This window comes from Bos javanicus, chromosome 10 (assembly GCF_032452875.1).
Source record: "Bos javanicus breed banteng chromosome 10, ARS-OSU_banteng_1.0, whole genome shotgun sequence".
Lineage (NCBI taxonomy): Eukaryota > Metazoa > Chordata > Mammalia > Artiodactyla > Bovidae > Bos > Bos javanicus.
The window spans coordinates 87074898-87101439 of NC_083877.1; the positions used below are offsets into that span (position 1 = coordinate 87074898).

Genomic DNA, 26542 nt, shown 5'->3' on the forward strand with positions numbered 1-26542 from the left:
TCTTGCCCCACCTTTGCCCACTCTGGGCTCTGAAGCAGGGCCTGGTGGCAGCCAGCTGGGCACCTGAGCTCTCTGCCAGGCATCCATCACTAGAGGTCACTCTTCCTCTGTGTGTGTAGACTGGAGGGCAGAAATAGGGCTGCTGAGTGGGTGCCCAGGCGTCTCCTGGGAGGATTCATCCAGGTCCACCTGGCCAGGAGTGAGCACACCAGCCCTTCCCATTGTCTGGGCCTGAGAGGTCATGAGCTGTTCCCCTCCTATGAGCCAGGCCAACTGAGTGCCTGAGCTTGCCCAGGTGAGGTGGGAAGGCTTCTCTGATCCCAGGGCAGTCTAGCTAGCTGCCTAACCACTTCTGGTTCCCCTGGGGCAGCTACAAGGCAAGGACAGGTCTGAGGGGAGAAATCACAAAGCAGGATAAACACTGTCACACCCAGGAATTATTAACTGGAGCTGTAAGCTAACTTTTTTCAGAGAGGTAGTGGGGGACAGCCCCCCGTAAAGTCAGAGGTGTAGGTGAAAGCACAAAGCAGAAAGTAGGCAGACTCTGGTTTTGGGGGTATATGCTCGAGAATTTCCAGGGGGATTCCTGAAGCTCGATCCCGCCTTTGCGTATGCCGAGCCTCCTTCCTCATGACCTTTGTCATGGGCGGAGTTCCTCACGCTGGCTACCAGCAGTGATAGAATTTTCAGTTGAGCTATTCCAGATCCTGAAAAGTGCTGCACTCAATATGCAATATGCACTCAATATGCAATATGCCGGCTCCCGGCATCTGGACTTCCACCTACTAGTCCCTAGGCCTTGTTCATTGTGGCCTGCATTGGAGCTCACTTTTCTCCCAGGGCTGGCCTCACTGAGTACTTTGTCTTCTCCCAGAACACTGCCCCAGTGCCTGCCAGCCTGACAAGCCCTTTTCTACCACAGGGCCTTTGCACTTCCCTCAGTCTGAATGCACTGCCCCAGGTCTTCACATGCACTTTTGTCTGAGATCAAATGCCACCTCCTCAGAGAGACATTCTCTGATCTCCTAGTCTAAATAGCCGTCTCCCAGCCTCACCTTGTTACCCTTTATCTCACCATCCTGATTGCCTCTTTCATGGCACTTACCTCCACGGTAAGCACCTCCTTGGTGCCCTTGGTTACTGTCCACTCCCTCCCACCCCCACCAACTGCTGCACCTGCTCAATAAATATTTGTTGGAGGAATGAACTGAAGTCTTAGAAAGCAGACAGTTATTATTGTCCTATCTTATGGATAAGGAAGTTAGTAAGAATAAGAGATTTATCAAGACCACATAGATAGGAAATCATTGAGCCAGGAACTCCGTCCCAGGTCTTTGAACTTGAAAATTATCCCATTCCCCCTGTCCCCCAACTCCCAGTCTCTGTGAAGTTTCATGATCTGAGGCCATACACCCCATAGGTATACCCCAGCGGAGGGTCAGCGGGCCCAGGCTCATTCTTCTCCACCCCACCCTTGACTATCTGGGCTGAGAGTGGGTGCAAAACGATGAGGCAGAGGAAAATGAGTTATGGGTTGAAGGTCGTGGAGTGGCTCAGTGACAGCACACAGTCTCTCAGGGGATCTGGGAACCCCTGAGCCCCCATGTTGTATTTTTCTTAGGAGAAAATAAAAGGCATATATGAGGCGGCACAAACCTATTTTAAGATGAAAAGTACAGAAGTGGCCACATTTCAGTACTTAGAGTTGCTTTGCTGCACTGGCTGTGGCGAGCACTCAGCCCTGCCTGAAGACAGCCTCAGGACCTCTGTGGGCCTCCACGGTTTCCTGGGGCCCTGGGAATATTTGAGAATGTGGACTGTGTAACCAGATTTTCCTATTTCTATTGGCCTTTTCTAGTTGGGATTTCATAGCTAGGCAGTAAAATAAGAGTTTGATTAGACTAATTTTTTCATCTCCTCAATTTCCCAAAAATGACTGGACAAGTCTTCCTGCCTCCAAACTCCTGCCCTGACTTCCCACAGAAAAACCTACCTAGTCTCAGATACACCCCTCACTTGCGAGTTCCCCATCACCCTTAAATTTGAATCCTGGCACGTGTTGTCTGCCAGGCTTGGAGTGAAAGTGAAAAGTGAAAGTCGCTTGTGTCAGACTCTTTGTGACCCCATGGACTGTATCCATGGAATTCTCCAGGCCAGAACACTGGAGTGGGTAGCCTTTCCCTTCTCCAGTGGATCTTCCCAACCCAGGGATCAAACTCAGGTCTCCTGCATTGCAGGTGGATTCTTTACCAGCTGAGCCACAAGGGAAGCCCAAGAATACTGGAGTAGGTAGCCTATCCCTTCTCCAGGAGATCTTCCAACCTAGGAATCAAACCAGGGTCTCCTACATTGCAGGCAGATTCTTTACCAACTGAGCTATGAGGGAAGCCCCAGGCTTGGAGAGGTGGGCCTAAATATTATTAGGGAGACTGCTGGTGGCAGGGGCTGATGGAGTCTCCCTTTTCCCAGCAGATGGCAGAGAAAGAAAGTTGGTTAGCTCTGGGGCTGACAGCAGCATCATAGTGGTAGGAGAGCGGAGTTGGACCCTTGCAGACCTAATGTGAGACTTCCAAGGGCAGAGGACCCCGTCCACTGAGGGAAGCCCAGCCCAAACCAACAAGCCTGAAGTTCATGGGACCAGCCTGCCCTGGCTCTGCTTTGGCCTGAGCCTGATCAGAAGGGCCCTGGCCTAGGAGCCCAAACACCTGGGCACTAACCTCAGTCCTCCCCTGTAACTAACTGTGGCCTCAAGGGTTATAGGCTCAACTGCTCTGAAAGCTAAGAGAAATGATGTAACCTGTAACAAATGGGAGAAGGGCATGGCAACCCACTCCAATGTTCTTGCCTGGAGAATTCCATGGACAGGGAAGCCTGGCGGGCTACAGTCCATGGGATTGCACAGAGTCAGACACAGCTGAGCAACTAACACACACACACACTTACACACACACAACATAACAAATAATATACATGTATAAATAATTCTGCTGCAGTAAGAATCATTGATGCAATAACGCATGTGACTAAACTTTGGCAAAGACTAAGTGCCATGGAAACAGATGGCAGGCCCAGGCACTCACCTCGTGCTTTCCTTCGTGTCTTCTGGGCTGCAGCCAGTGGGTCAGGCGTCAGAGGCAGGGGCTGGGCTTTCAGCCTCAGTGCCGTCCAGGGGGAATGCCCAGACGGTTCCCCCGTATCCCACTCCTCTCTCTCTCCCCTGGCACACGTGGCAGGGGGTGGTTACTTCTCCCCATCCTCTCAAAGCTGGGCAGGGTGCTAGCTAGCATTAGTTCTGGCCAGTGGGTTGTGGGCAGGAGTGCTCTGTGTCGCTTTCAGGCTTGAGCACTTGTCCGCTGGACCCCCCAGCTGTGCTCCTCACCGCAATCACAGAAATCTGGTCTAGACGAGTTTCCTCAGATGGGTTTCTGAATAACCTCAGTGAAAGAAACCTCCAGCCAGCTAGCTTTGGGCATGGAGATGCAAGAAATGAATTGTTATAGTATTAAGCCCCTGAGGGTGTGGGGGTTGTTTGTTACAACAGCACCATCCGGCCTAACCTACTGATAAGAGGCTCCATCAACCAAGTTGCTCAACGTTGGGATCCGGGGACCTATGGCCTCAGAATCACATGGAGCAGCTCTGTTAAAAAATGCAGGTTCTCAGGCTCTGCCCCAGATACCCGGAGTCAGAAAGCCCAGGGATGAGGCCCCCAGATTACAGTGACTTCATCTCCAAGGGCAGCAAGTGTACATCCCATGCCTGGGGAGTGTTAGGGAAGCCCTCTGCTCCTGCTGGGGGCTTCGCTGGTGGCTCAGATGGTAAAGAGTCTGCCTGCAATGCAGGAGACTCAGGTTCAATCCCTGGATCAGGAAGATCCCCTGAAGGAAGGCATAGCAACCCACTCCAGTATTCTGGCCTGGAGAATCCCCATGGACAGAGGAGCCTGGCTGGCTACAGTCCATGGGGTTGCAGAGTCGGACACGACTGAGCAACTAACCCCTCTGTTCCCGCCACCTCATTTGTTTCCTCTGGGTCTGAAGCAGGTGTGCTCTCTGGTCGGGGCTGGGTTCTCCAGGTACTACCAGGCTCAGGGCCTGAGAGGTCCCTGCCCTGGGCTTCCTGCCACCTCTCTCCTCCCACCTGGCAGTGAAGCAACTCCCCTGGGCCAGGCGCTGGGGGAAGGGCTCACAGAGGGAGAGCGATAGAAACCCTCCGTGATGGATTGAAGGAGACGAGACCATTCCCGGCTGGCGGAGGAGTTGCGGCTGCAGTGACAGGTGGCGATGTTTGTGCTCTGAACCTGCAATCTCAGCTAATGGGAGAGATTGAGGAGTTTGGAATGAGACACGGCGTGGGCCACAGCCCCACAGGCCAAGATGCTGCTGGCATAGGCCGCGTGGCTTCGTGGGGTTCCCGAAGGAGGGAGTGGGCGCCACATTCCTGGGCAGGGGAGAGAATGTCTTTGGCTGCCTATGAGTGTCAGGAGGACCAAGCTGGAGCAGCAGGTGAGAGAGCATCCTTGTTTCCCTCTGAGCACTGCCCTCCCAAGTGCCTCCCTCAAGGGGCTGCTGTGCCCAAGTTCAGGGAAGCCCCACTTGGGGTGCAGGAGAAAGGGGCAAGGCTGAGGTCCAGAGCAGGCCTCGAGTAACTCCTCCTGCTTGCAGGGAGCCTCCTGTGTCCTTCTGGGGGGCAGCCTGGTTAAAAGACAAGAATCAAAAGCCCAAAATCAGAGAACGGCTCATAAACTTCCCTTTGCCTCTTTCATAGGTTTGAAGTCACATTGTCCACAGGGTCAGATTCCAACTCTTTCCTCCTCTTGTCCCTGGACAATGAAATTCACCCCCCTGGGCTTCAGTTCCCTCATCTGTAAAATCTGAACAGAAAAAACATAATTTCTTGGGAACATGGCACTAAGGACTGAATAAGACAAGGTGTGAGGCAGTGCCTGTGAATCACCTGAGGACCTTGTGAAAAATGGAGATTCTAACTCAGCAAGGCTTGGGTAGGGCCTGAGTGCCTTTATTTGTAATTAGCTTCCAGGTGATTTTAGTAACAAGGATGCAGACGATCAGAGCAAGTGCCTGGTTCATGGTGGGTACGCAAACAGTGGTGCTTTGGTTATTATTGTCATCACTGCCAGTAGTGATGTCATCACTGCCAATGGTGATGTCATCACTGCCAATGGTGTTGTCATCACTGCCAATGGTGATGTCATCACTGCCAACACAAATCAGGTGAGACTGCCCCTTCTGCACCACGCCCTTCTTCACAGCTTCCTGTTCCATTTAAGGTTTCCCTTGAGAACACCTGGACACAAATTTTGGAGGGGCCCAAAGTGGGGTTTATTGAACGCCTCACCTGCAGGGCCCCACCACGGGTGGCCCAGTGGCCAGCCTGTTCATTAGACGTCTTTAGACCCAGAGTCTGATGAGCTTAGTCACTGGAGGCCTCGACAGTGGGTGTTGCCCAGCCACTTTCTCACTCCTGTCATCACAGCTGCCCAAAGGCATGACGGAAGTCATTACAGTCCCTATCCTTCATCCCAAGAGAAGGCACTTGCCATCCTCTTTCCTCATGGGAGGGGAAGAGGTGTCTGGATTCCACCAGAAGCAGCATAGCTCAGTGATTAAAAGCTTGGGACCTTGGGCAATTTGTATAATCACGCAGAGCTTCAGTTTCCTCATCTGTAAAATGGGCTCACACTACCACCATAGCTTTGTGGTGAACATGAAAGGAAACAATGATTGTGAAACCCTTTTCACATGGTGTGCACCAAAGGCATGTCATTTTATGATCATTAAATTCTAGACCCTGCCTCCTCTTCACCCACCATCAAAAGCTGGTCCTAGAACCACCTGAACTGTGGTGGTAAATGCAGTTTTGAACTGGCTCTGCTTTAACTTGGTGGTTCCCATCAGTTCAGTTCAGTTCAGTCACTCAGTCGTGTCCAACTCTTTGTGACCCCGTGGACTGCAACACACCAGGCCTCCCTGTCCATTACCAACTCCCAGAATTTACCCAAACTTTTGTCCATTGAGTCAGTGATGCCATCCAACCATCTCATCCTCTGTCGTCCCCTTCTCCTCCTGCCTTCAGTCTTTCCCAGCATCAAGGTATTTTCCAGTGAGTCAATTCTTCCCATCAGGTGGCCAAAGTATTGGAGTTTCAGCTTCAGCATCGGTCCATCCAATGAATATTTAGGGAAATCCTGATTTTCTTTAAGATTAACTCGTTGGGTCTCCTTGCAGTCTCAGGGACCATCAAGAGTCTTCTCCAACACCACAGTTCAAAAGTGTCAATTCTTTGGTGCTCAGCTTTCTTTATAGTCCAACTCTCACATCCATACATGCTGTTGCTGCTAAGTCGCTTCAGTCGTGTCCGACCTGTGTGACCCCATAGACGTCAGCCCACCAGGCTCCCCCATCCTTGGGATTCTCCAGGCAAGAATACTGGAGTGGGTTGCCTTTTCCTTCTCCAACACATGAGAGTGAAAGTGAAGTCACTCAGTCGTGTCCGACTCTTTTCAACCCCATGGACTGCAGCCTACCAGGCTCCTCCGTCCATGGGATTTGCCAGGCAAGAGTATTGGAGTGGGTTGCCATTGCCTTCTCCCATCCATACATGACCACTGGAAAAACCATAGCTTTGACTGGATGGACCTTTGTTGGTAATGTCTCTGCTTTTTAATATGCTGTCTAGGTTGGTCATAGCTTTTCTTCCAAGGAGCAAGCGTCTTTTAATTTCATGGCTGCAGTCACCATCTGCAGTGATTTGGGAGTCCCCCAAAATAAAGCCTCTCACTGTTTCCATTGTTTTCCCATCTATTGCCATGAAGTGATGGGACCTGATGCCATGATCTTAGTTTTCTGGATGTTGAGTTTTAAGCCACATTTTTCACTCTCCTCTTTCACTGTGGTTCCCATAGTTGGAGCCAAGTTAAGCACAGTGGAAACATGGAACCAGAGGAACCAGAGGAGCATCCCAGCTGTTTGTAGCTGTGGCTCAGGTCAGGAGGGCAAACCATGGGGAGGGGGAGAAGGGAAAAGAGGAGGAGGAAAAGGGGAGCAAGGGGTTAATTTTTGGAGAGGTTGCTGCAGGGCCACCCTCAGCTGAAGACTGACCTGTTCAACATCTGGGGAGTGTGGGAAGGCTCAAGATGGGTGGTGGTACCAGGAGGACCTGGAGAAGGCAATGGCACCCCACTCCAGTACTCTTGCCTGGAAAATCCCATGGACAGAGGAGCCTGGTAGGCTGCAGTCCATGGAATCGCTAGGAGTCGGACACGGCTGAGCGACTTCGCTTTGACTTTTCACCTTTATGCACTGGAGAAGGAAATGGCAACCCACTCCAGTGTTCTTGCCTGGAGAATCCCAGGGACGGGGGAGCCTGGTGGGCTGCCGTCTATGGGGTTGCACAGAGTCGGACACGACTGAGGCGACTTAGCAGCAGCAGCAGCAGTAGCAGCAGGAGGACCAGAGACGGATGCTGAAGGCTTGACACCTAGATCCCCTGCAGCCCTCTCCGAGGACACTTTCTGCTAGCCTAGCTCTTCCAAACCCTTCATTCCATTTGTATTTGTGGGAAAATACACATCTTAACCATTTTAACCACTTTCTTTTTTTTTCTTCTTTTTCTTTACTGAGGTATAATTGACATACAATTTTATATTAGTTTCAGATGCACAGCATAATGATTTAATATTTGTATGTGCTGTGAAATGATCACGACAATCAAGTTTAGTTAATTTCCATATCATACACAGTTACAGATTTTCTTCTTGTGCTGAGATATTTTAAGATTCACTCTCTTTGCAACTTGCAAATGTATAATACAGTATTATTTACTATAGTCGCTCGGCTGTATATCAACCTCCCCACGACTTGTTTTCTAACTGGAAGTTTATACATTTTGACTCCTTTTGCCCCTTTCATGCTCCCCCACCTCTGACAACCACCAGTCTGTTCTCTGCATCTATGAGCTTGGTTTTTTCTTTTGGATTCCACATATAATTGAGAGTGTATTGTCTTTGTCTGACTCACTTTCCTTATCATAATGCCATCAGGGTCCATCCTGTTGTTGCAAATGTTAACATTTCATTCTTCTTATGGCTGAATAATATTCATAAGAATATTAATAATGTGTGTACATATGTTGGACCATCTTTGTATTCCTGGAATAAATGTCATTTGATTGAGGTGATGATCCTTAAAATATATTGTTGAATTAGGTTTGCTAATATTTTATTGAGAATTTTTCCATCTTTATTCATCAGGGACTGTTGTTTAGTTGCTAAGTCATGTCTGACATTTTTGTGGCCCCAGGGACTGCAGCCTGCCAGGCTCCTCTGTCCATGGGATTCTCTGGGCAAGAATACTGAAGTTGGTTGCCATTTCCTTCTCCAGGGGGTCTTCCCAACCCAGGGATCAAATTTGTGTCTCTCACATTGGCAGGTGGATTTTTTATCATTGAGTCACCTGGGAAGCCTATTCATCAAGGATGTTGGCCTGTGACTTTCTTTTCTTGTGGTATCCTTTTCTGGTTTCTGCATCTGGATAATGCTGGCCTCATAAAATGATTGGTAAGTGTTCCTTCTTGTTCTATCTTTTGGAAGAGTTTGACAAGGATTGGCATTAATTCTTCTCGACTCTTTGATGGAATTCACCACAAAGCTGCCTGGTTCTGGACTTCTGTTTATTGGGAGGATTTTGATTACTGAGTCAATCTTCATGCCAGTAGTTTGTTTATTCAGATTTCCTATTTCTTGATTCAGTCTTGGAAGGCTTTATGTTTCTAAGAATGTATCCATTTCTTCTAGGTCATCCAATCTGTTGGCATAAAATTGCTTGCAGATCATCATCTATGTCTGTGGTAACAATTGTAATGTTACCTCTTTCATTTCTGGTTTTGAGTCCTTTCTCTTTTTTTCTGAGTGAGTCTAAAGTTTTGTCAATTTTATTGAACTTTTTAAAGAAACAGCTCTTAGTTTTATTGATGTTATATTTTTCCTCTTTATTCTTTTTTATTTCTGCTCTGATCTTGTTTATTTACTCTACTAACTTAGGGCTTCATTTGTTCTTTTTCTGGTTCCTTGTATAAAGTTAGGTTGTTTGAGATTTTTCTTGTTTCAAGTAAGCATTTTTATTTCTATTAACTTTCCTCTTATAACTGCATTCCATAAGTTTTGGTAGGTTGTATTTCTGTTTTCATTTGCCTCAAGGTATTTTTTAATTTCTTTATTGACCCATTAAGGGCTTTCCTTGTGGCTTAGTCGGTAAAGAGTCTGCCTGCAAAGAGGGAGAGCCAGGTTCAATCCCTGAGTCGGAACGATCCCCTGGAGAAGGAAATGGTAACCCATTAGTCATTCACTAGCATGTGTTTAATCTCCACATGTGTGTGGCTTTTCTAGTTTCCTCCTTACCATCGATTTCTAGTTTCGCACAGTTGTGATCAGAAAAGGTGCTGCAGTGTTTTCTGTTTGTGACTCGTTTATTTCACTTGGTCTAATGTTCCCAAGGGTCACCCGTGATTGTATGTATTGTTTTTAAGTCCAGGTTTAGTAGTTATTCTTGGAAGCTGGAGTTGGCCAGATACAAGCTAGTCGTCCAAATCCAGAAGCAGTGAACTCCCGTGGCTATAAGGTGTAGGAACAGCTCCCCTACAGCAGCCACGATCACCTGTAGGAGGCTAGTGTGAGAGGCTGCCTCCCACCTAGCATCTCATTTGTGAGGAATCGCTTCCAAGAAGCTGGAAAATGCTGAGGGTTGCAGTGTTGGTTCCTGAGGTCAAGTTCACGTACTTGCTACCTTCAAAGGCAGTGCTGTACACTGATGGAGAACCTGAGTTCTGGGACCAGGCAGCCTGGGAGTGAATCCTGCTACTGTTACTTCCTATCTACTTGTTCCTTTATGAAGTGGAGATGATGACAGGGTTGATGTGGGAATTAGATGAGATGGCCTCTCTAAAGTGCACAGCCAGGCCTGGCCCAGAGGAAATGCTTGGTAGAAGCCGGAAATGACTGATTTTATCAGCATCTCATGGGTTAAAGCTTCATCTCCATGGCTTCTGAGGTCCAGCTTGAACTGCGATAAGCAAGATACAGTTGTTCCCAGGCTAGTTTGGTGGTTTTCAATTTCTGTATATTTGTAAAGAACGGAGCCCTTTGGGCAAATTCTTTTGTGTAGCCTCATACTAGGATGGAAAAGGAGATTCGCTCCTCCTGGGGAGTAGAAATTCTGGCCCTCCTCGAGCACGCACACCTACCTACAGACACGTGCCTTCCCTGCCTCACTCTGTCCCTCCATCTCTCTCTCTCTCTCAGTTTCCCCACGGCCTCCTCCAGTGGAACCCCTGCAAAGGCCGGGGAGGAATGGAGTTGGAAACCACTACCTTGTGGGAGGCTTCCCTTACGGCTCAGCTGGCAAAGAATCCGCCTGCGATGCGGGAGACCTGGGTTCGATCCCTGGGTTGGGAAGATCCCCTGGAGAAGGGAAAGGCTACCCACTCCAGTATTCTGGCCTGGAGAATTCCATGGACTATACAGTTGGACTTGACTGAGTGACTTTCACACACACACTCACTCACTCACCTTGTGGGAAGACCCCTCCTTGTGGAGAGTCCTGGAGGGGCGTCTAGGTCCCTGTAAAAACAGGGCAACACGGCTCAGTGGAAGGAAGGGCGAGGCCTCTGCTTGATGGGGCTTCAGTTGCATCACGGGCAGGCTGGGCTGAACTGGGGGCTGCAAGGAAGGAATGCTGTGGGTCCCCAAGTCCCTTTGTCTCACCTTCTCTTGGGTCTTCACAGAACACCTTTCTCTCACTTCTCAAAAGGAAAATATCTTAAAAAGCAGAGTCTCTCATGGTGGGTCTGAGGTCACCTTCCTGAGCTGACTGTGTGTTTCTAGCACTGACTGATGTTTCTAGCACTGGTTGAGCCAAAAAAAGGGGCGTGTCAGATATGAGTTGTGAACGTGTGTGTGTCTGCAGGTGTGTGCATGTGTGACTGTATGTTCCCGTGTGTGTGTCCATCTACATGTGTATGTGTCTGTGTGCCTCTGTGTGTGTGTCTGTGCCTGAGTGTGTGTTCACATGTGCGTCTGTGTACATGTGCCCAGAAAAGTCCTCACGCTCATCACATTCCCTGCAGAACTTGTGTTTACTTCACTAATTCACTCACTCGTCCAGTCACACATTCCTTTAGCACTCTTAAGTAACGAATCTTAAAATGGTCAATTCTAATTCTGTTAAGTGCCTCCCGTGGTGCCATAAGAGCACATGCCCATGTTACTGTGATGTCATAGGCCCGGAGTTCTCTGTAGATCTCTCTGATCCCGAGCATTGCCAAGCAGCTTACCACCTGGTTCCTGCACCCCTTGAAGTTCTGTGGGTGATCCCTGAGCTTTATTTATTTGCAGAGCCCTATTTCTCACCCTGGAGGAGGGCATGGCCATCCACTCCAGTATTCTTGCCTGGAGACTCCCCATGGACAGAGGAGCCTGCCAGGGCTGTGGTCCGTGGGGTTGCAAAGACTTGTGCATAACTGAGCGACTAAGCACAGCGCGCATTTCTCACCCATCCCTGAGGTATCGGGCCACCCCTGAGAACACGGCCGTCCCTCTTGCTGCCTTTTACCATGTGGGCACACAGATCCCATCAAAGTGTTCCTGTGTCAACTCCAGGTGTGTGCATGTGACTCTGGATAGGTGTGTCTTTATACCCCTGGACGTGGAAAGGTGGGCTTTTGGGTGTGAGGTCTGTGTGGGGTATCTCCAAATGTGTGATTGTAACTCTAAGCTGAGTCTAGGCCTGGACCCACTCCCACCCTGCCCCCAGAAGCCCCCACTGTGTTGTCCTGCCAGTAATTACAGCAGATAAACTGCTCCAGTTGAGGGCTGCCATCCCCGGCTGGCTGCCAGCCGTGCAGCCCCAGGCTGCGCTGTGGGAGTCCATTCATTTTAATAAGAGGTACACCCTGTGTTATTAAGAAGAGTGTTTATTACTGTCGCCGCGCACTGACAGCAGCTTCCATCATCGTTAAACAGCAGATGGGGGGAGGGCAGGGGTGCTGTGCACTGAGGCTCTTCCAAGGTACCCGCCCAGCTGGGGAGGCTAGGGAGGGTCTTCTCTCCCCTCCCTTGCCCCAGGACTGCATGGCAGTGCCCTTTCTAGCAAGAACGAAGCCATTCAGCTGAGCCTCACTCTGGCAGTGGGGGCTGGCGGAGGTGGGGATGGGGGAACAAGGCTTAGCATCCAGATGCTGCCCCAGAGGAAAAGAGGGCTGCGGTTTGGGTTTGTCTCTAGGGCCAGACAGGGCGACCCATTGGCCCACCTGCCAGGCTCCTGGTTTTACCTGGAACGCCCCCACCCAGGGCTTTTTTCAGTCACTGAGTAAATGAAGCCTTGCCAAACTCTTTACCCTTCCTGCTGTCTTTCAGGATGTTTGAGGTGGACAAGTATTAGGCGCAATCATGAGAAATGTAATGAAATAGAAGGAACAAAGTTTCCTAAACATTCTTGGTTCACTATACTCTTAGGGTCTCGATCTTTTTTTTTTTTTTTGGCGATACCCCTGGGTCAAAAGAAATACCTAAAAGTTGTTTTTCTTAAGTAGTTAGGTCTAAATAGCTGAAACATTTGTGTTTTCACAACTGATTAGCCATTTGGGAAAAAAAAAAAAAGGCACACACAAACTTAAATGTTAAAAGTTATTGTAATTTATTTGGCTGAGCCTGGTCTTAGCTGTGGCATGTGGGGTCTTCCATCTGCATTGTAGTATGTAGGATCTTTAGCTGTGCCATGCTGACTCTTAGTTGAGGCACATGGAATCTAGTTCCCTGACCAGGGATCGAACCTGGGCCCCCTGCATTGGAAGCCTAGAGTCTTAGCCGCTGGACCACCAGGGAAGTCCTGACATAAATGTAAACTTAAAAAGATTTTATTTCATTGTTAACTGTAATCACATACTGATGGGATATATGTGCCTGTTGGACACCGCACATCTTCTCAGACTTTGGAATAAGATTGACCAGTTCTGCTTTGACTTTTATTGTAGCAACCACTGAAAATCCAGCTTCTTGAACCTCTTGCGACCACTGTAAAGAATGTAGTATGAGCCAGCGCTGAAGATGTGAACTACCTCAGGTTGGTCATTCACGTCGTGTTTGGCAGATAGCAAGCATTTCCTCCACACCGGCAGATGCTGACAGTTTGCTGGGAAGGTTTATAGCATCCTGATGCCCCTGTGCGTGTGGCTTCAGTGTGGAAACACAGTTTGAAAACCATGGTACTAGAAGACCTGGGTGCAAGTCCCAGTTGTTTGTTTGTTCATTTACACATCTATTTATTTAGCGCAGTTTCAAGTACTGACTCTGTACGTCTAAGAGCTTTATAAGTATTAACTCATTTAATCATCATAACAACCTTATGGGATAGATGCTACTGTGTGATGATTGATTTATGTGCCAACTTGGTGAGGCTCTGGCAGCCAGTTGTTTGGGTAAGTACCAGTCTAGATGTTGCTGTGAAGGTATTTTTTTAAGATATAATTAGCACTTAGACTTTGAGTAAAGCAGATTACCCTCTACGATGTGGATGGGCCACATCTAATCAGTTGAACATCTCAAGACCGAAATTTCCTGAAGGAATTCTCAAGACTGCAACATAGAGATCCTGCCTGAATTTCCAGCCTGCTGCCCTCCTTAAAAGCCGGAATTCAAAACTGCAACATCAACTCTTAGCTGAATTTCCAGGCTGCTGGCCTGCCCTATAGATTTCAGACTGTCAACTCTCAGAATTACACGAGCCTAACTCTCTCTCTCTTTGAGAGAGAGTCTAGCCTTGACTAAAACATTATTATCCTCATTTATGTATAAAAACACTGTTCAGCTACTAAGTAGTTACTAACTAGCTGTGTGACCTTGGACAAGTCTGTTTCTCTTTGGGCCTCTGTTTTATCGTAGCCAGATGAAGTTGGACAAGACGAATTGAAGGTTACTTCCAGTGCTAACGTATGGTCTAGGGGGTGCTGTGCCGTGCTTAGTTGCTCAGTCGTGTCTGACTCTTTGTGACCCCATGGACTGCAGCCCTGCAGGCTCCTCTGTCCATGGGGATTCTCAAGGCAAGAACACTGGAATGGGTTGCCATGCCCTCCTCCAGGGGCTCTGGGGTGTTGTGGTGGATAAATAGGGCTACCATCCTGCTTAGAAAGTCATGGTAGGCCTTGTTTATTGGCTACCCAGCAGCCATTCCTAACCCACTTATCCCTTGCCATCACTCTCTGTACAATATAGATACTCCAGTTCCTAGCCTTACTTGTAGCTAGGGAAAACCATGTAACTAATATATTTTATTACCCCATAGGAAAAGGAAGAGAATCTACTGTCTTTGTGCCTCTTTGAAGGCCATGATATCTGGAGCTTCAGCTGCTGCTGGTAAGTCACTTCAGTCATGTCCGACTCTGTGCGACCCCATAGATGGCAGCCCACCAGGCTCCCCTGTCCCTGGGATTCTCAAGGCAAGAACACTGGAGTGGGTTGCCATTTCCTTCTCCAATGCATGAAAGTGAAAGTGAAGTCGCTCAGTCGTGTCCGACTCTTAGCGACCCCATGGATTGCAGCCCACCAGGCTCCTCTGTCCATGGGATTCTCCATGCAAGAGTACTGGAGTGGGGTGCCATTGCCTTCTAACTATGAGGCATCAAAAGCTAAGGATGGCAGAACTGAACAGAGAGCGTCTGGGTTGTCAATACATGGTTAACCAATGCTCAACCAGTCCTGAGACCTGCCACCTCTGAACTTCTTGGTTAGACCAATCCTTACGATCAAGCTGTGGTGTCTGTGTGTTCTGTTACTTGCAGGTCACAGCATTTTTAACTGATCCAAGTACCTTCCTTTATTGCTTAGCTTGGTTTGGTGAGTGATCAAGGGCAGGGTCCTGACTTTGGGGATTGTTTTTTCGGGTCTCAAGGAAACTGAATTTACTCTTCTTGATTGAGTATAACTTTGACTCCAAGCACAGAGACACTAATACCATGTTGTCCAAAATTTCCAATAGGTGGTACCACACATTCTTGATCAGAAAGATTGATAGTCCCCAGTTTTAGAACACTACACTTATCAAGTAGATGGATTTGGAGCTCATAGAAAGGAATGTGGGTCACAAGGGGTCATCATTGTTTATACCAGCCAAACCTCACTTTCTGTGTTTTATAATACCGATGAGGGGAAAGGCAGAGATATCATTCTTGTATGTCAAGGCATTTGATAAAACCTATCACAAGAGGCGTGGGGCCTGGTACAGAAAATGGGGGTTGAATAATAGCACAGCTCTAGTTCATATCTCTTGATTAATCAAGGCCAAGCTGTCTGTTTAGCCAACACCTTCATATTACTCACCATGTGCTAGGTCCTGTTCTAAGGGCTTTACAAATATTAGCTCATTTAATCATCATGACAATCTTTTGAGATTGGTTCTATTGTTAGTCTCACTGAAGAGCTCTAATCATTGAACTGATCAGGCTGGATGAAGTCTCTAGAGGGAGGCCATAGGGCTGTGCTCTCAATCCTGTCCTACTAAGCTTTATATGACAGGGACTAGAATAAAAAAACGTATGACCAGAGTTTCAGACTGCCAGAACTAACTTTTGTTAAATGATTCCAATGAACTGCAATGATGAGGCTGAAATGATTAAGCTTAATTGAATAGTGTTCAGTTCAGTTCAGTTCAGTCGCTCAGTCGTGTCTGACTCTTTGCGACCCCATGAATCGCAGCACGCCAGGCCTCTCTACCATCACCAACTCCCAGAGTTCACCGAGACTCACGTCCATCGAGTCAGTGATGCCACCCAGCCATTGCATTCTCTGTCGTCCCCTTCTCCTCCTGCCCCCAATCCCTCCTAGCATCAGACTCTTTTCCAATGAGTCAACTCTTCACATGAGGTGGCCAAAGTACTGGAGTTTCAGCTTTAGCATCATTCCTTCCAAAGAAATCCCAAGGCTGATCTCCTTCAGAATGGACTGGTTGGATCTCCTTGCAGTCCAAGGGACTCTCAAGAATCTTCTCCAACACCACAGTTCAAAAGCATCCATTCTTTGGTGCTCAACCTTCTTCACAGTCCAACTCTCACATTCATACATGACCACAGGAAAAACCATAACCTTGACTAGACGGACCTTTGTTGGCAAAGTAATGTCTCTGCTTTTGAATATGCTATCTAGGTTGGTCATAACTTTCCTTCCAAGGAGTAAGCGTCTTTTAATTTCATGGCTGCAGTCACCATCTGCAGTGATTTTGGAGCCCAGAAAAATAAAGTCTGACACTGTTTCCACTGTTTCCCCATCTATTTGCCATGAAGTGATGGGACCAGATGCCATGATCTTCGTTTTCTGAATGTTGAGCTTTAAGCCAACTTTTTCACTCTCCTCTTTCACTTTCATCAAGAGGCTTTTGAGTTCCTCTTCACTTTCTGCCATAAGGGTGGTGTCATCTGCACATCTGAGGTTATTGATATTTCTCCCGGCAATCTTGATTCCAGCTTGTATTTCTTTCAGTCCAGCGTTTCTCATGATGTACTCTGCATAGAAGTTAAATAAACAGGGTGACAATATACAGCCTTGATGTACTCCTTTTCCTATTTGGAACCAGTCTGTTGTTCCATGTCCACTTCTAACTGTTGCTTCCTGACCTGCATACAAATTTCTCAAGAGGCAGATCAGGTGATCTGGTATTCCCATCTCTTTCAGAATTTTCCACAGTTTATTGTGATCCACACAGTCAAAGGCTTTGGCATAGTCAATAAAGCAGAAATAGATGTTTTTCTGGAACTCTCTTGCTTTTTCCATGATCCAGCAGATATTGGCAATTTGATCTCTGGTTCCTCTGCCTTTTCTAAAACCAGCTTGAACATCAGGAAGTTCACAGTTTACATATTGCTGAAGCCTGGCTTGGAGAATTTTGAGCATTACTTTACTAGCGTGTGAGATGAGTGCAATTGTGCAGTAGTTTGAACATTCTTTGGCATTGCCTTTCTTTGGGATTGGAATGAAAACTGACCTTTTCCAGTCCTGTGGCCACTGCTGAGTTTTCCAAATTTGCTGGCATATTGAGTGCAGCACTTTCATGGCATCATCTTTCAGAATTTGAAATAGCTCAACTGGAATTCCATCACCTCCACTAGCTTTGTTCATAGTGATGCTTCCTAAGGCCCACTTGACTTCACATTCCAGGATGTCTGGCTCTAGGTGAGTGAGCACACCATCATGATTATCTGGGTCGTGAAGATCTTTTTTGTACAGTTCTTCTGTGTATTCTTGCCGTCTCTTCTTAATATCTTCTGCTTCTGTTAGGTCCATACCATTTCTGTCCTTTATTGTGCCCATCTTTGCATGAAATGTTCCCTTGGTATCTCTAATTTTCTTGAAGAGATCTCTAGCCTTTCCCATTCTGTTATTTTCCTCTATTTCTTTGCATTGATCGCTGAAGAAGGCTTTCTAATCTCTTCTTGCTACTCTTTGGAACTCTACATTTAGATGCTTATATCTTTCTTTTGCTCCTTTGCTTTTCGCTTCTCTTCTTTTCACAGCTATTTGTAAGGCCTCCCCAGACAGCCATTTTGCTTTTTTGCATTTCTTTTCCACGAGGATGGTCTTGATCCCTGTTTCCTGTACAATGTCACGAACCTCATTCCATAGTTCATCAGGCACTCTATCTATCAGATCTAGGCCCTTAAATCTATTTCTCACTTCCATTGTTTAATCATAAGGGATTTGATTTAGGCCATACCTGAATGGTCTAGTGGTTTTCCCTACTTTCTTCAATTTAAGTCTGAATTTGGCAATAAGGAGTTCATGGTCTGAGCCACAGTTGGCTCCTGGTCTTGTTTTTGCTGACTGTATAGAGCTTCTCCATCTTTGGCTGCAAAGAATATAATCAATCTGATTTTGGTGTTGACCATCCGGTGATGTCCATGTGTAGAGTCTTCTCTTGTGTTGTTGGAAGAGGGTGTTTGTTATGACCAGTGCATTTTCTTGGCAAAACTCTATTAGTCTTTGCCCTGCTTCATTGCGTATCCCAAGGCCAAATTTGCCTGTTACTCCAGGTGTTTCTTGACTTCCTACTTTTGCATTCCAGTCCCCTATAATGAAAAGGACATCTTCTTTGGGTGTTAGTTCTAAAAGATCTTGTGGGTCTTCATAGAACTTCGGCTTCTTCAGCGTTACTGGTTGGGGCATAGACTTGGATTACTGTGATATTGAACGGTTTGCCTTGAATGGTGTTACTCCTTTGTTTTTAAAATCCTCATTGTGATAACCAAGAGGTGGAGGTTGGCGGACAAAGGGCAGTACAAGACCGGGGTGTGTTAGTTGCCTGCAGGCGCAGGGGACCAGAACAGCAGTGTGGTCCCGAATGAGACCCTGCATGTCTGATAGAAGTGGAGTGTCCAGGAGTCAGGTAGGACACATTTGGAACCCACTTTTCACAGATGATACCACCTGTGGGAGACTCAGTTCTACTCTCTGAACTACACCCCACAAGGAAAGAAACATACCAGAGAACGCACAGAGAGAGAATGAGCAGGATGGCTAGGCCTTGAAACCATGACTACTACAGGGGGCCAATCTCCATCTTCCCATGTTCTGTAAAGTGCTCCATGATTTTCCTTCAGGGACTCCCCCCAACTCACTAGGCATGTCATATAGGTGGGGCCAATCCCCGGAGGTGGGTGTATGGCCTGGGCCTGACCATTCAGAGATCTCCATCTTCCTGGACACAGGGACTGGTTAATGGGTGGACATGTGACCCAAGCTCGGTCAGAGACAGTCCTACCCATGGCTTTTTCTGGAATTCTTGGGAAAGGGGAACTCTTTTTCATGGCATTTACTGAGTTCGTGGGATTTAGGCTGAGTCTACCCAGATGCCTCCATATCAGGAGCACTTACCTGAGAACGATGTCAGTGTAGAGGAAGGCAGAGCTGAGAAATGGGGACAGGCACCTCAAAACACTGTTTGTACCCTTGGGTCCCCTAATGCCTAATCCTGGATTGTGCCGGTTTCATGAATGAATAAATTCCCTTTAGGGTCAGTATTTTGTCACTTGTGATCCTGACCAATACAGCAACTGAGCCTGTTGAACCTGACAAAGGGTCTTCAAATCCTTCAAATGAGAGGGCCACTTCCATGTGGATACTGAGAGCAGCAGAAGAGTCCATGGTGGTGGTAAGAGGACCTCACATATTTGGGCTCCAGGAAGATGAGAAAGAGTTTTCTAAAGGCAAATACACTCCACAAGGATGGAATAAACCATCCCTCTGAGATGGTGAGTCCCTTGGCCCCAGAAGGTGTCAGCAGGGGCTGTGGGACTCTCTGTGTTGGAGTTATCATGAAGGCTGTTTGTGCATAAAGGTAGAGAATTGGACCCAATAGCCCTTGCACTCTGAGATATGATGATCCAACTATAAATGTGTAGTTGAGTGTGGTGGGGGCAACAATTCATTAGAATTATGGTCTGGTGTACTTTGCCAACAAAGGTCCATCTAGTGAAAGCTATGGTTTTTCCAGTAGTCATGTATAGATGTGAGAGTTGGACCATAAAGGAAGCTGAACGCTAAAGAATTGATGTTTTGAATTGTGGTGTTAGAGAAGACTCTTGAGAGTCCCTTGGACTGCAAGGAGATCAAACCAGTCAATCCTAAAGGAAATCAATCCTAATATTCATTGCAAGGTGAATAATATTCATGCTAATAATATTCATGCTGAAGCCAAAGCTTCAATACTTTGGCCACCTAATGCGAAGAACTGACTCTTTAGAAAAGACCCTGATGCTGGGAAAGATTGAAGTCAGGAGGAGAAGGACAACAGAGGATGAGATGGTTGGATGGTATCACTGACCCGATGGACATGAGTTTGAGCAAGCTCCAGGAGCTGACGATGGACATGGAAGCCTGGTGTACTGAAGTCCATAGGGTCACCAAGAGTCGGACACAACTGAGAGGCTGAACTAAACTGAACTGATGGTCTGGTGGAAAAAAAGACATCTGAAATCAAAATCTCTGGGTCCTCCTCTGTCTTTCATTGACCAGTTGTGTGGCCTAAAGCAAGCCAGTTACTCTTCTTACTCATGTTCTCCAGCTGTCCAAATGGGGATGATGCCATTTGACATCTCAGGAAGTTATTCTGAGTCTCAAATGCAGTAAAAGCTATAGAAGGTTCAAGGAAGTTAATGTGCTCTCCAGACAGATGTAGGAGGTGAGGCAGAAACTGTCCTCAAGAAGGATGGAGGGTCTGAGTGGGACCACCTAGGAATCAGGCCTGGGCTTCAGGGGGTTCCTTGGGGTCAAACTATCTATAGGGAAGAGGCAGGTGATGTAGATGACTGGAACCATGATTAAGTGTGATGGCAGGTGTCTGTGAAGTGTGGACTGGAATGAGCCAGTACTGTCTGAAGAACTGCAAATTCTAATTTGATAAAACAACTCCAGACTAAACAAAAGACACCCATGGGCCCTAGCTTGCAGCCCCACAGCTAAATGAACAGGTAAAGAAAGACTTGAGAGGCAGCTGGTGTCGTAATGAATGAGTGAGTTTCAGAATCAGCAACTCATCCCCACTCGAGGGTTTGCCTGTGGGAGGGGGATATTCCTGCCCAGCTCAGGGTTCCAGGCCATTGGGTACCCATTCCTTCTCAGATGCCTTAGTGAGAACAGGTTCTCTCATGCTAATTAGTGAAGCTTGAAAGGATCCCGATGAATCCTGCACACAATCCGCCAAGTCACCTCCTCAATGTTCTCTGTCCAGGGAACCTCTTACCAGGTAAGGGGCACCACTCCGGGCTCTCTCTAGAGAGCGAGCTCCAGGCCTGCGGATGCTCCTGCCCTCTCCCCTTCCTGGAAGAAGCTCCTGACCAAGCTTAGGGACCACCACCCAAGGAGCAGCCAGGCCAGGGGCTGCTTGGCTTGAGGTGGGTTCCCTTCCTCCTCTCCACTTGCAGGCTTCCCTTGTAGCCCAGTCAGTAAAGAGTCTGACTGCAATGCAGGAGACCTGGGTTCAATCCTCGGGTCAGGAAGATCCCCTGGAGAAGGAAATGGCAACCCACTCCAGTATTCTTGCCTGGAGAATCCCCTGGACAGAGGAGCCTGGCAGGCTACAGGCTATGGGTCACAAGAGTCGGACACGACTGAGCAACTAAGCACTCCTCCACTTGCAGATGCAATAAACCAGCCTGGGAGCCAGCTGCCCTCCCCTGTCCTGCCCGCTCCGGGGACATCAGGGTGGATGTGACATTGGGGCTCCTGTAGAGGCTGCTGGCTTTGGCAAGGTTGATTGGGACCCACACGTCAGCCGGGGCCACTTCCTCATCACCGAAACTCTGCGCCGAATAACAAGACCACGGAAGTCTGCTAGCGAGGGCTTGGGGAGCGCACTCCATTACTCTCCTTTATTCACCAGGGAGATTTATGTGGCCTATCTCCCTTCCCTTTGTCCACCTGCGAGGCCCTATAAGTCATGTCCCTGGGCTGACAGGTCACAGGGCCCGTGCTGCTGCTCTGTCAGAGTGAGTGATGCTGGGGGGTGATTAAAAGAGAGGAAGGGTGAAAGGTCAGCAGCAGACGGCATGATGGGAGTTGGGGATGTAATTATTACTCCCGTGACATACTGCTGGCTTGTTCTCCCCCTTCTTGTAATAGACACACACACTTGGGTGCAGCTCAGAGAGAGGGGGAGGGCGAGACGCTAAGAGGCACTGGCAGGGCCTGCCGGAAGGGGTCTTGGATAATGGGCCTCGCACCTGGGCTTAGAGCACAGGAGATGGAGGAGCATCAGTGGGCTCCCCCACCCCCTCAGACAGCAGCTCCCTCCACGCAGTGCGGCAGTTCCCCAAGACCACAACACAAAGGCTGGGACAGAGAAGCAGTACTTGCCGTGTGGTAGTGATTGCTGTTAGCTCTGAAGGAAATGATTAAGGAAAGGCACCCAGAGAACAAGCTGAGAAGGTAATGAACAGAAAACTCCCCTGAATGGCCTGGACTGAGGGGGCTCTAATTTTCCAGACAAATGGGCAATTCCCATTGGCATATAGTCAGTCAGGGACACAGGCAACCAGGAGATACCACACCCCCACCTGCTCGGGAACCTCTCCTGCACCCACTTGCTGAAGTGCCTGGAGTTTTACCAAGGAACTTGGTGGCTCATATGGTAAAAAGTTCTCCTGCAATGCAGGAGACCTGGGTTCGATCCCTGGATAGGGAAAATTCCCCTGGAGAAGGGAATGGCTACCCACTCCAGTATTCTTGCCTGGAGAATCCCAAGGACAGAGGAGCCTGGCATGCTACTCTATGGGGTTGCATAGAGTCGGACATGACTGAGCAACTAACACTTTCACTCACTGCTCCAGAAGACTGCTGTGGCCTCCTGGGAGGTGGGAGGGCCAGGCCCAGGACTGCCCGGGGCTTATTCACACACAGCATGACATGTCAGCACAGGTCAGTAGGGCACGTCAATCCCGAGAGTAAGTTTTCATGGGGGTAGGAAAGGGATATTCCAGCGGGTGAATTTAGGGGGAGGGGTGGTCCTGGGGAGACCAGGCCTTACCCAGAGTAAAGTAAGTGTGTCCTGGGGTGGGGCTATAGAAGGCTTCAGAGGAAACCCTCAGCTGCACAGCTCTGTCACCCAGGCTCAACCACTCCCTGACTACAGGACAGTCACAGCTTCCAGATGGTGCCTTGCTGGGTGGGGTACTGAGCCTCTCTGATAGACATTCCTGTGTAGTTCCCTGTCATACTGAACCTGGGCTGGTCCATGACTGGTGGCCAAAGGAAGGTTGTACAAGTTCTAGGCTCAGGTCCAAAGAGGCCCTTGAGAGCATCTACTTTCACTGTCTTGGAGTTCTGAGCCACAGGGTAAAAACTGTTTAGGTCATACTGTTAGAACAGTCACATGCAAAGAAGGGTCTAGAAGATGAAAAATTAGGAGTAAAGAAAAGTTGCAGTGTCCCAGCCATCTCCACTGAAGGGCCAGGCATGAGAGGAAGGCTTTGTATCTTTCAGCCCAAATTCCAGCCACAGACCAAGCCCAGGTGAACCACATGGAGCAGAGATAAGCCATCCCAGCTGAGCCCTGCCCAACCAGCCCACAGTATCATAATCATTAACACGGTGCTTGTTTTAAGCCATGTTGCTTTGAAATGGTTTGTTATGCAGCAAGAATCACATGGGCTGAGGAACCTGGTAGGCTGCAGTCCATGGGGTCACCAAGAGTCTGACACAACTGAGTGACTTCACTTTCACTTTTCACTTTCATGCATTGGAGAAGGAAATGGCAACCCACTCCAGTGTTCTTGCCTGGAGAATCCCAGGGATGGGGGAGCCTGGTGGGCTGCTGTCTATGGGGTTTCACAGAGTCAAACACGACTGAAGTGACTTAGCAGCAGCAGCAGCAAAGGGCTCTCGTCTGTGGTCCATAGAGTCATGCTCCCTTGGCTCCTTGCCTCTTGCTACCCTCCCCCAAAGAAGTCCAGGTGAAGACTCATTATTGGAGCAGATGCTCCTGCACCAAGTAGAATTCCTGCCCAGTGTTGTACCAAGGGCTGGGTAGGGAGCTGGTTCACCCTGAGTGCAGGCATTTAGAACTTAAATCAACAAAAGTGTTTTTTTTTTTTTTCCCCCAAGGAGGAGTATTTTATCACTGCTGCTGCTGCTAAATCACTTCAGTCGTGTCTGACTCTGTGTGATCCCACAGACAGCAGCCCACCAGGCTCCCCCATCCCTGGGATTCTCCAGGCAAGAACACTGGAGTGGGTTGCCATTTCCTTCTCCAATGCATGAAAGTGAAAAGTGAAAGTGAAGTCACTCAGTCGTGTCCGACTCTTAGCGACCCCACAGACTGCAGCCTACCAGGCTCCTCCGCCCATGGGATTTTCCAGGCAAGAGTATTGGAGTGGGTTGCCATTGCCTTCTCTGATTTTATCACTGGTATAGTTTAAAATCACTAGAGCATGTTAATAATAAAAAGCAGGCTGACTTTCAATGATGTGTCTTTAAATTCTTTATGAAAATGCAGCCCTTTACTGCGGTACCTGGAGCAGACTGTGCTCAGCACCCCATCCCTGGAATGTCGCTGGTCCACCCTCATGATGATGTGAGAGAATTAGGAAGAGGTTGAATAGAGAAATGGCCCTAAAGCCCCAGGAAGGAAGGACAATGAGGTTTTCTTGGGCCTCTGTCAGACTCAGGGCTTTTGTGGGTATTATTGCTTTTAATCCTCAGGGGAAGTCTGCTGGCATTTTGTCTCCTGGACTGGCAGATGGGTTCTGTACTGCTAGTGCCACCTAGGAAGCCTGTTCAGATGGCACTTTGACATAGGAATACAGAAGGCTCTCCAGGTGGGCGGTTCGCCCGAGCTCAGAGAGCGAGGAAGTGCTGGGGCTGCGTGTGGACACAGGTTTTGGACTCTGGACCAGAACTAGTCCGGATGGAGGGAAGAGTGCTCCCCTGGACGAGGCTGCGGTGTCCTCTGATGGAGGCTGCGGTGGCCTCTTCCTCAACACTTCAGAGTTTTCCTCCACTTTTCACAGCTCCCACAAAAAGAAAAATCTGCCTCTTTCCTTTCCCAGCATTGACATACAGTGCAGTGGTTAAGTGGTGCTGGAAATCTGGGTTCAAATCCTAGCTCTGCCCTATGTGACCTTGGACCAATTTCTCAACCTCTCTGCCCTTGAAACAAGATTAACAATTGTCTTTGCCTCATTAAAACTGATGGGAGACTGAAATGAATCAATACATATAAAAAAATGTAGACTCTAATGTTAGTAATCCAGTGGATAACTATCCATTTTTAGTTATCCAATGACCACTTATACAGCGTGATGGGCGGGCATGTTAAGAACTTGACAAATGTTAACTCATTTAATTCTTCTTACAACCCTGTAATGTGGGTACCATTATTTCCCCCATTTAACAGATAGGGAGGCCCAAGACCAAGAAAGGCTAAGTGACTCCCTTGAGATCACACAGCTAGCATGGGGCTTTCCCGGGATTCAAACTCAGATGTGTCTGCCTCCCAGGTATGGATTTAGCATGTACACAGAGCTGTGTTTAATAATGTCAGCTATTATAATTTCACTAGGTTTCCCTGAATATACTCTGGGATTCCTCTTTCTCTCTACTTTTCTTGCACAGAAATTATAGTAGGAACCTTTTGGTATAAGTAATCCTGTGAAAAAAAAAAAGCAGGTACCATTTCCTACCCTTCAAATAGGTAAATATTTTCAAGTGTAATGATATCAAGTATTGGGGCTTCCCAGGTGTCCTAGTGGTAAAGAACTCACCTACCAATGCAGGAGACATAAGAGACATGGGTTCAATTTCTGGATCTGGAAGATCCCATTAAGGTAAGGCATGGCAACCCACTCCAGTATTCTTGCCTGGAGAGTCCCATGAACAGAGGAGCCTGGTGGGCTACAGTCCACAGAGTCGCAAAGAGTCAGATACAACTGAAGCGACTTAGCACGCACGCTTGCAATATCAAGGATTATCAGAAATTCGGGCATACATACTGCTGGAGGGAGAATAAGTTGTAAAGCCTCTTGGAAAGGACTGTTTGGGAGAGACAATTAAAACCCTGCATTCCTTGTGACCCACGGAGCCACGTCTATTCTAGAGAAACCTGTGCACGTGTGCACCAGCTGAGAAGTGCACACTGTCCACTGCTGCACCAGATAGTGATGAACCAGGAACAACCACAGTGTCCACCAACAGGGCATTGCCACACGGAGGACAGAACCACATCCTGCCCCGCCCACCTCGGAGTGCCAGGAGGCGGTGAATAGAATGCCGTAGCTCCAGAGCCTTCACATGGGAGGCTTTCTAAGGTTCCATGATTTTTTACCCATTTATCCAACCAACAAATGTTTACTGAGCACCAAGTATGTGCCAGGCACGCTTCTAGATCCTGGGGATGCAACTGTGACCATGGAAGTTCAAGATCAAGGGCAAAATCCCTGAGTTTGTAGGGCTTCTGTAGAAAGGTTTTCTGTAAAGATAAAGTCACACCACAAAACAATGATATATATTTTCTATGGATATTTATATATGGATGTAAGTACATAGAAAAAGAACTGAAAGTTTATACACCAAACTGCTAATGGCAATACCTCTGAAGGATCAAGAAGATATCAAGACTTAAGCTTGGGCAAACATTAGCAGCAATATATATTTTTTACAATGATAATTTATTACTGTATTACTTTTATAATTAAACGTTAATACTAAAATGGGGGGACTCTATCGGGGAGTGGGGCTTTCTTGTTTATTTATTATTAATTGATTTATTCATGGCTGTGCTGGGTCTTCCTTGAGGTGCACAGGCTTCTCGTTGCTGCACGTGGGCTTTCTCTAGTTGTGGCGAGTGGGAGCTACTCTGCAGCTGTGGTGCGTGGGCTTCTCATTGCAGTGGCTTCTTTTGTTTTGGAGCACAGGTTCTAGGGCATTTAGGCTCAGGAGCTGTGGTACATGGGCTTAACTGCCCCACAGCATGTGGGATCTAAGTTCCCAGAC

The 26542-nt window shown here is 47.9% G+C and overlaps 1 protein-coding gene, 2 long non-coding RNA genes and 1 other non-coding gene across 5 annotated transcripts in view; 2 read left to right on the forward strand and 2 right to left on the reverse strand.

Moving 5' to 3' along the window:
- The window catches only part of IFT43 (intraflagellar transport 43), a 157175-nt gene extending 138134 nt beyond the window's left edge, over nt 1–19041 (forward strand). The window contains exon 9 of the mRNA XM_061429535.1: nt 18937–19041. Within this exon, the coding sequence (XP_061285519.1) occupies nt 18937–19026 (90 nt within the window). The 3' untranslated portion in view covers nt 19027–19041. The remainder of the gene's footprint in view (nt 1–18936) is intronic.
- On the reverse strand, nt 2110–11226 carry LOC133254994 (uncharacterized). Of its 2 annotated transcripts, none has more exons than XR_009738825.1 (3): nt 10781–11226; nt 10586–10636; nt 2110–4694 (listed from the first exon to the last, which is right to left on the reverse strand). It is a non-coding gene; the product is annotated as an uncharacterized LOC133254994 (long non-coding RNA). The 2 variants fall into 2 exon arrangements; XR_009738824.1 differs by lacking the exon at nt 2110–4694 and adding an exon at nt 4964–5307.
- Nucleotides 11344–14425, forward strand: LOC133255447 (uncharacterized). Its single transcript, XR_009738944.1, has 3 exons — nt 11344–11674; nt 13048–13136; nt 14355–14425. It is a non-coding gene; the product is annotated as an uncharacterized LOC133255447 (long non-coding RNA).
- On the reverse strand, nt 12826–12898 carry TRNAW-CCA (transfer RNA tryptophan (anticodon CCA)). The gene has a single exon. It is a non-coding gene; the product is annotated as a tRNA-Trp (tRNA).
- Nucleotides 19042–26542: the final 7501 nt, after the last annotated feature.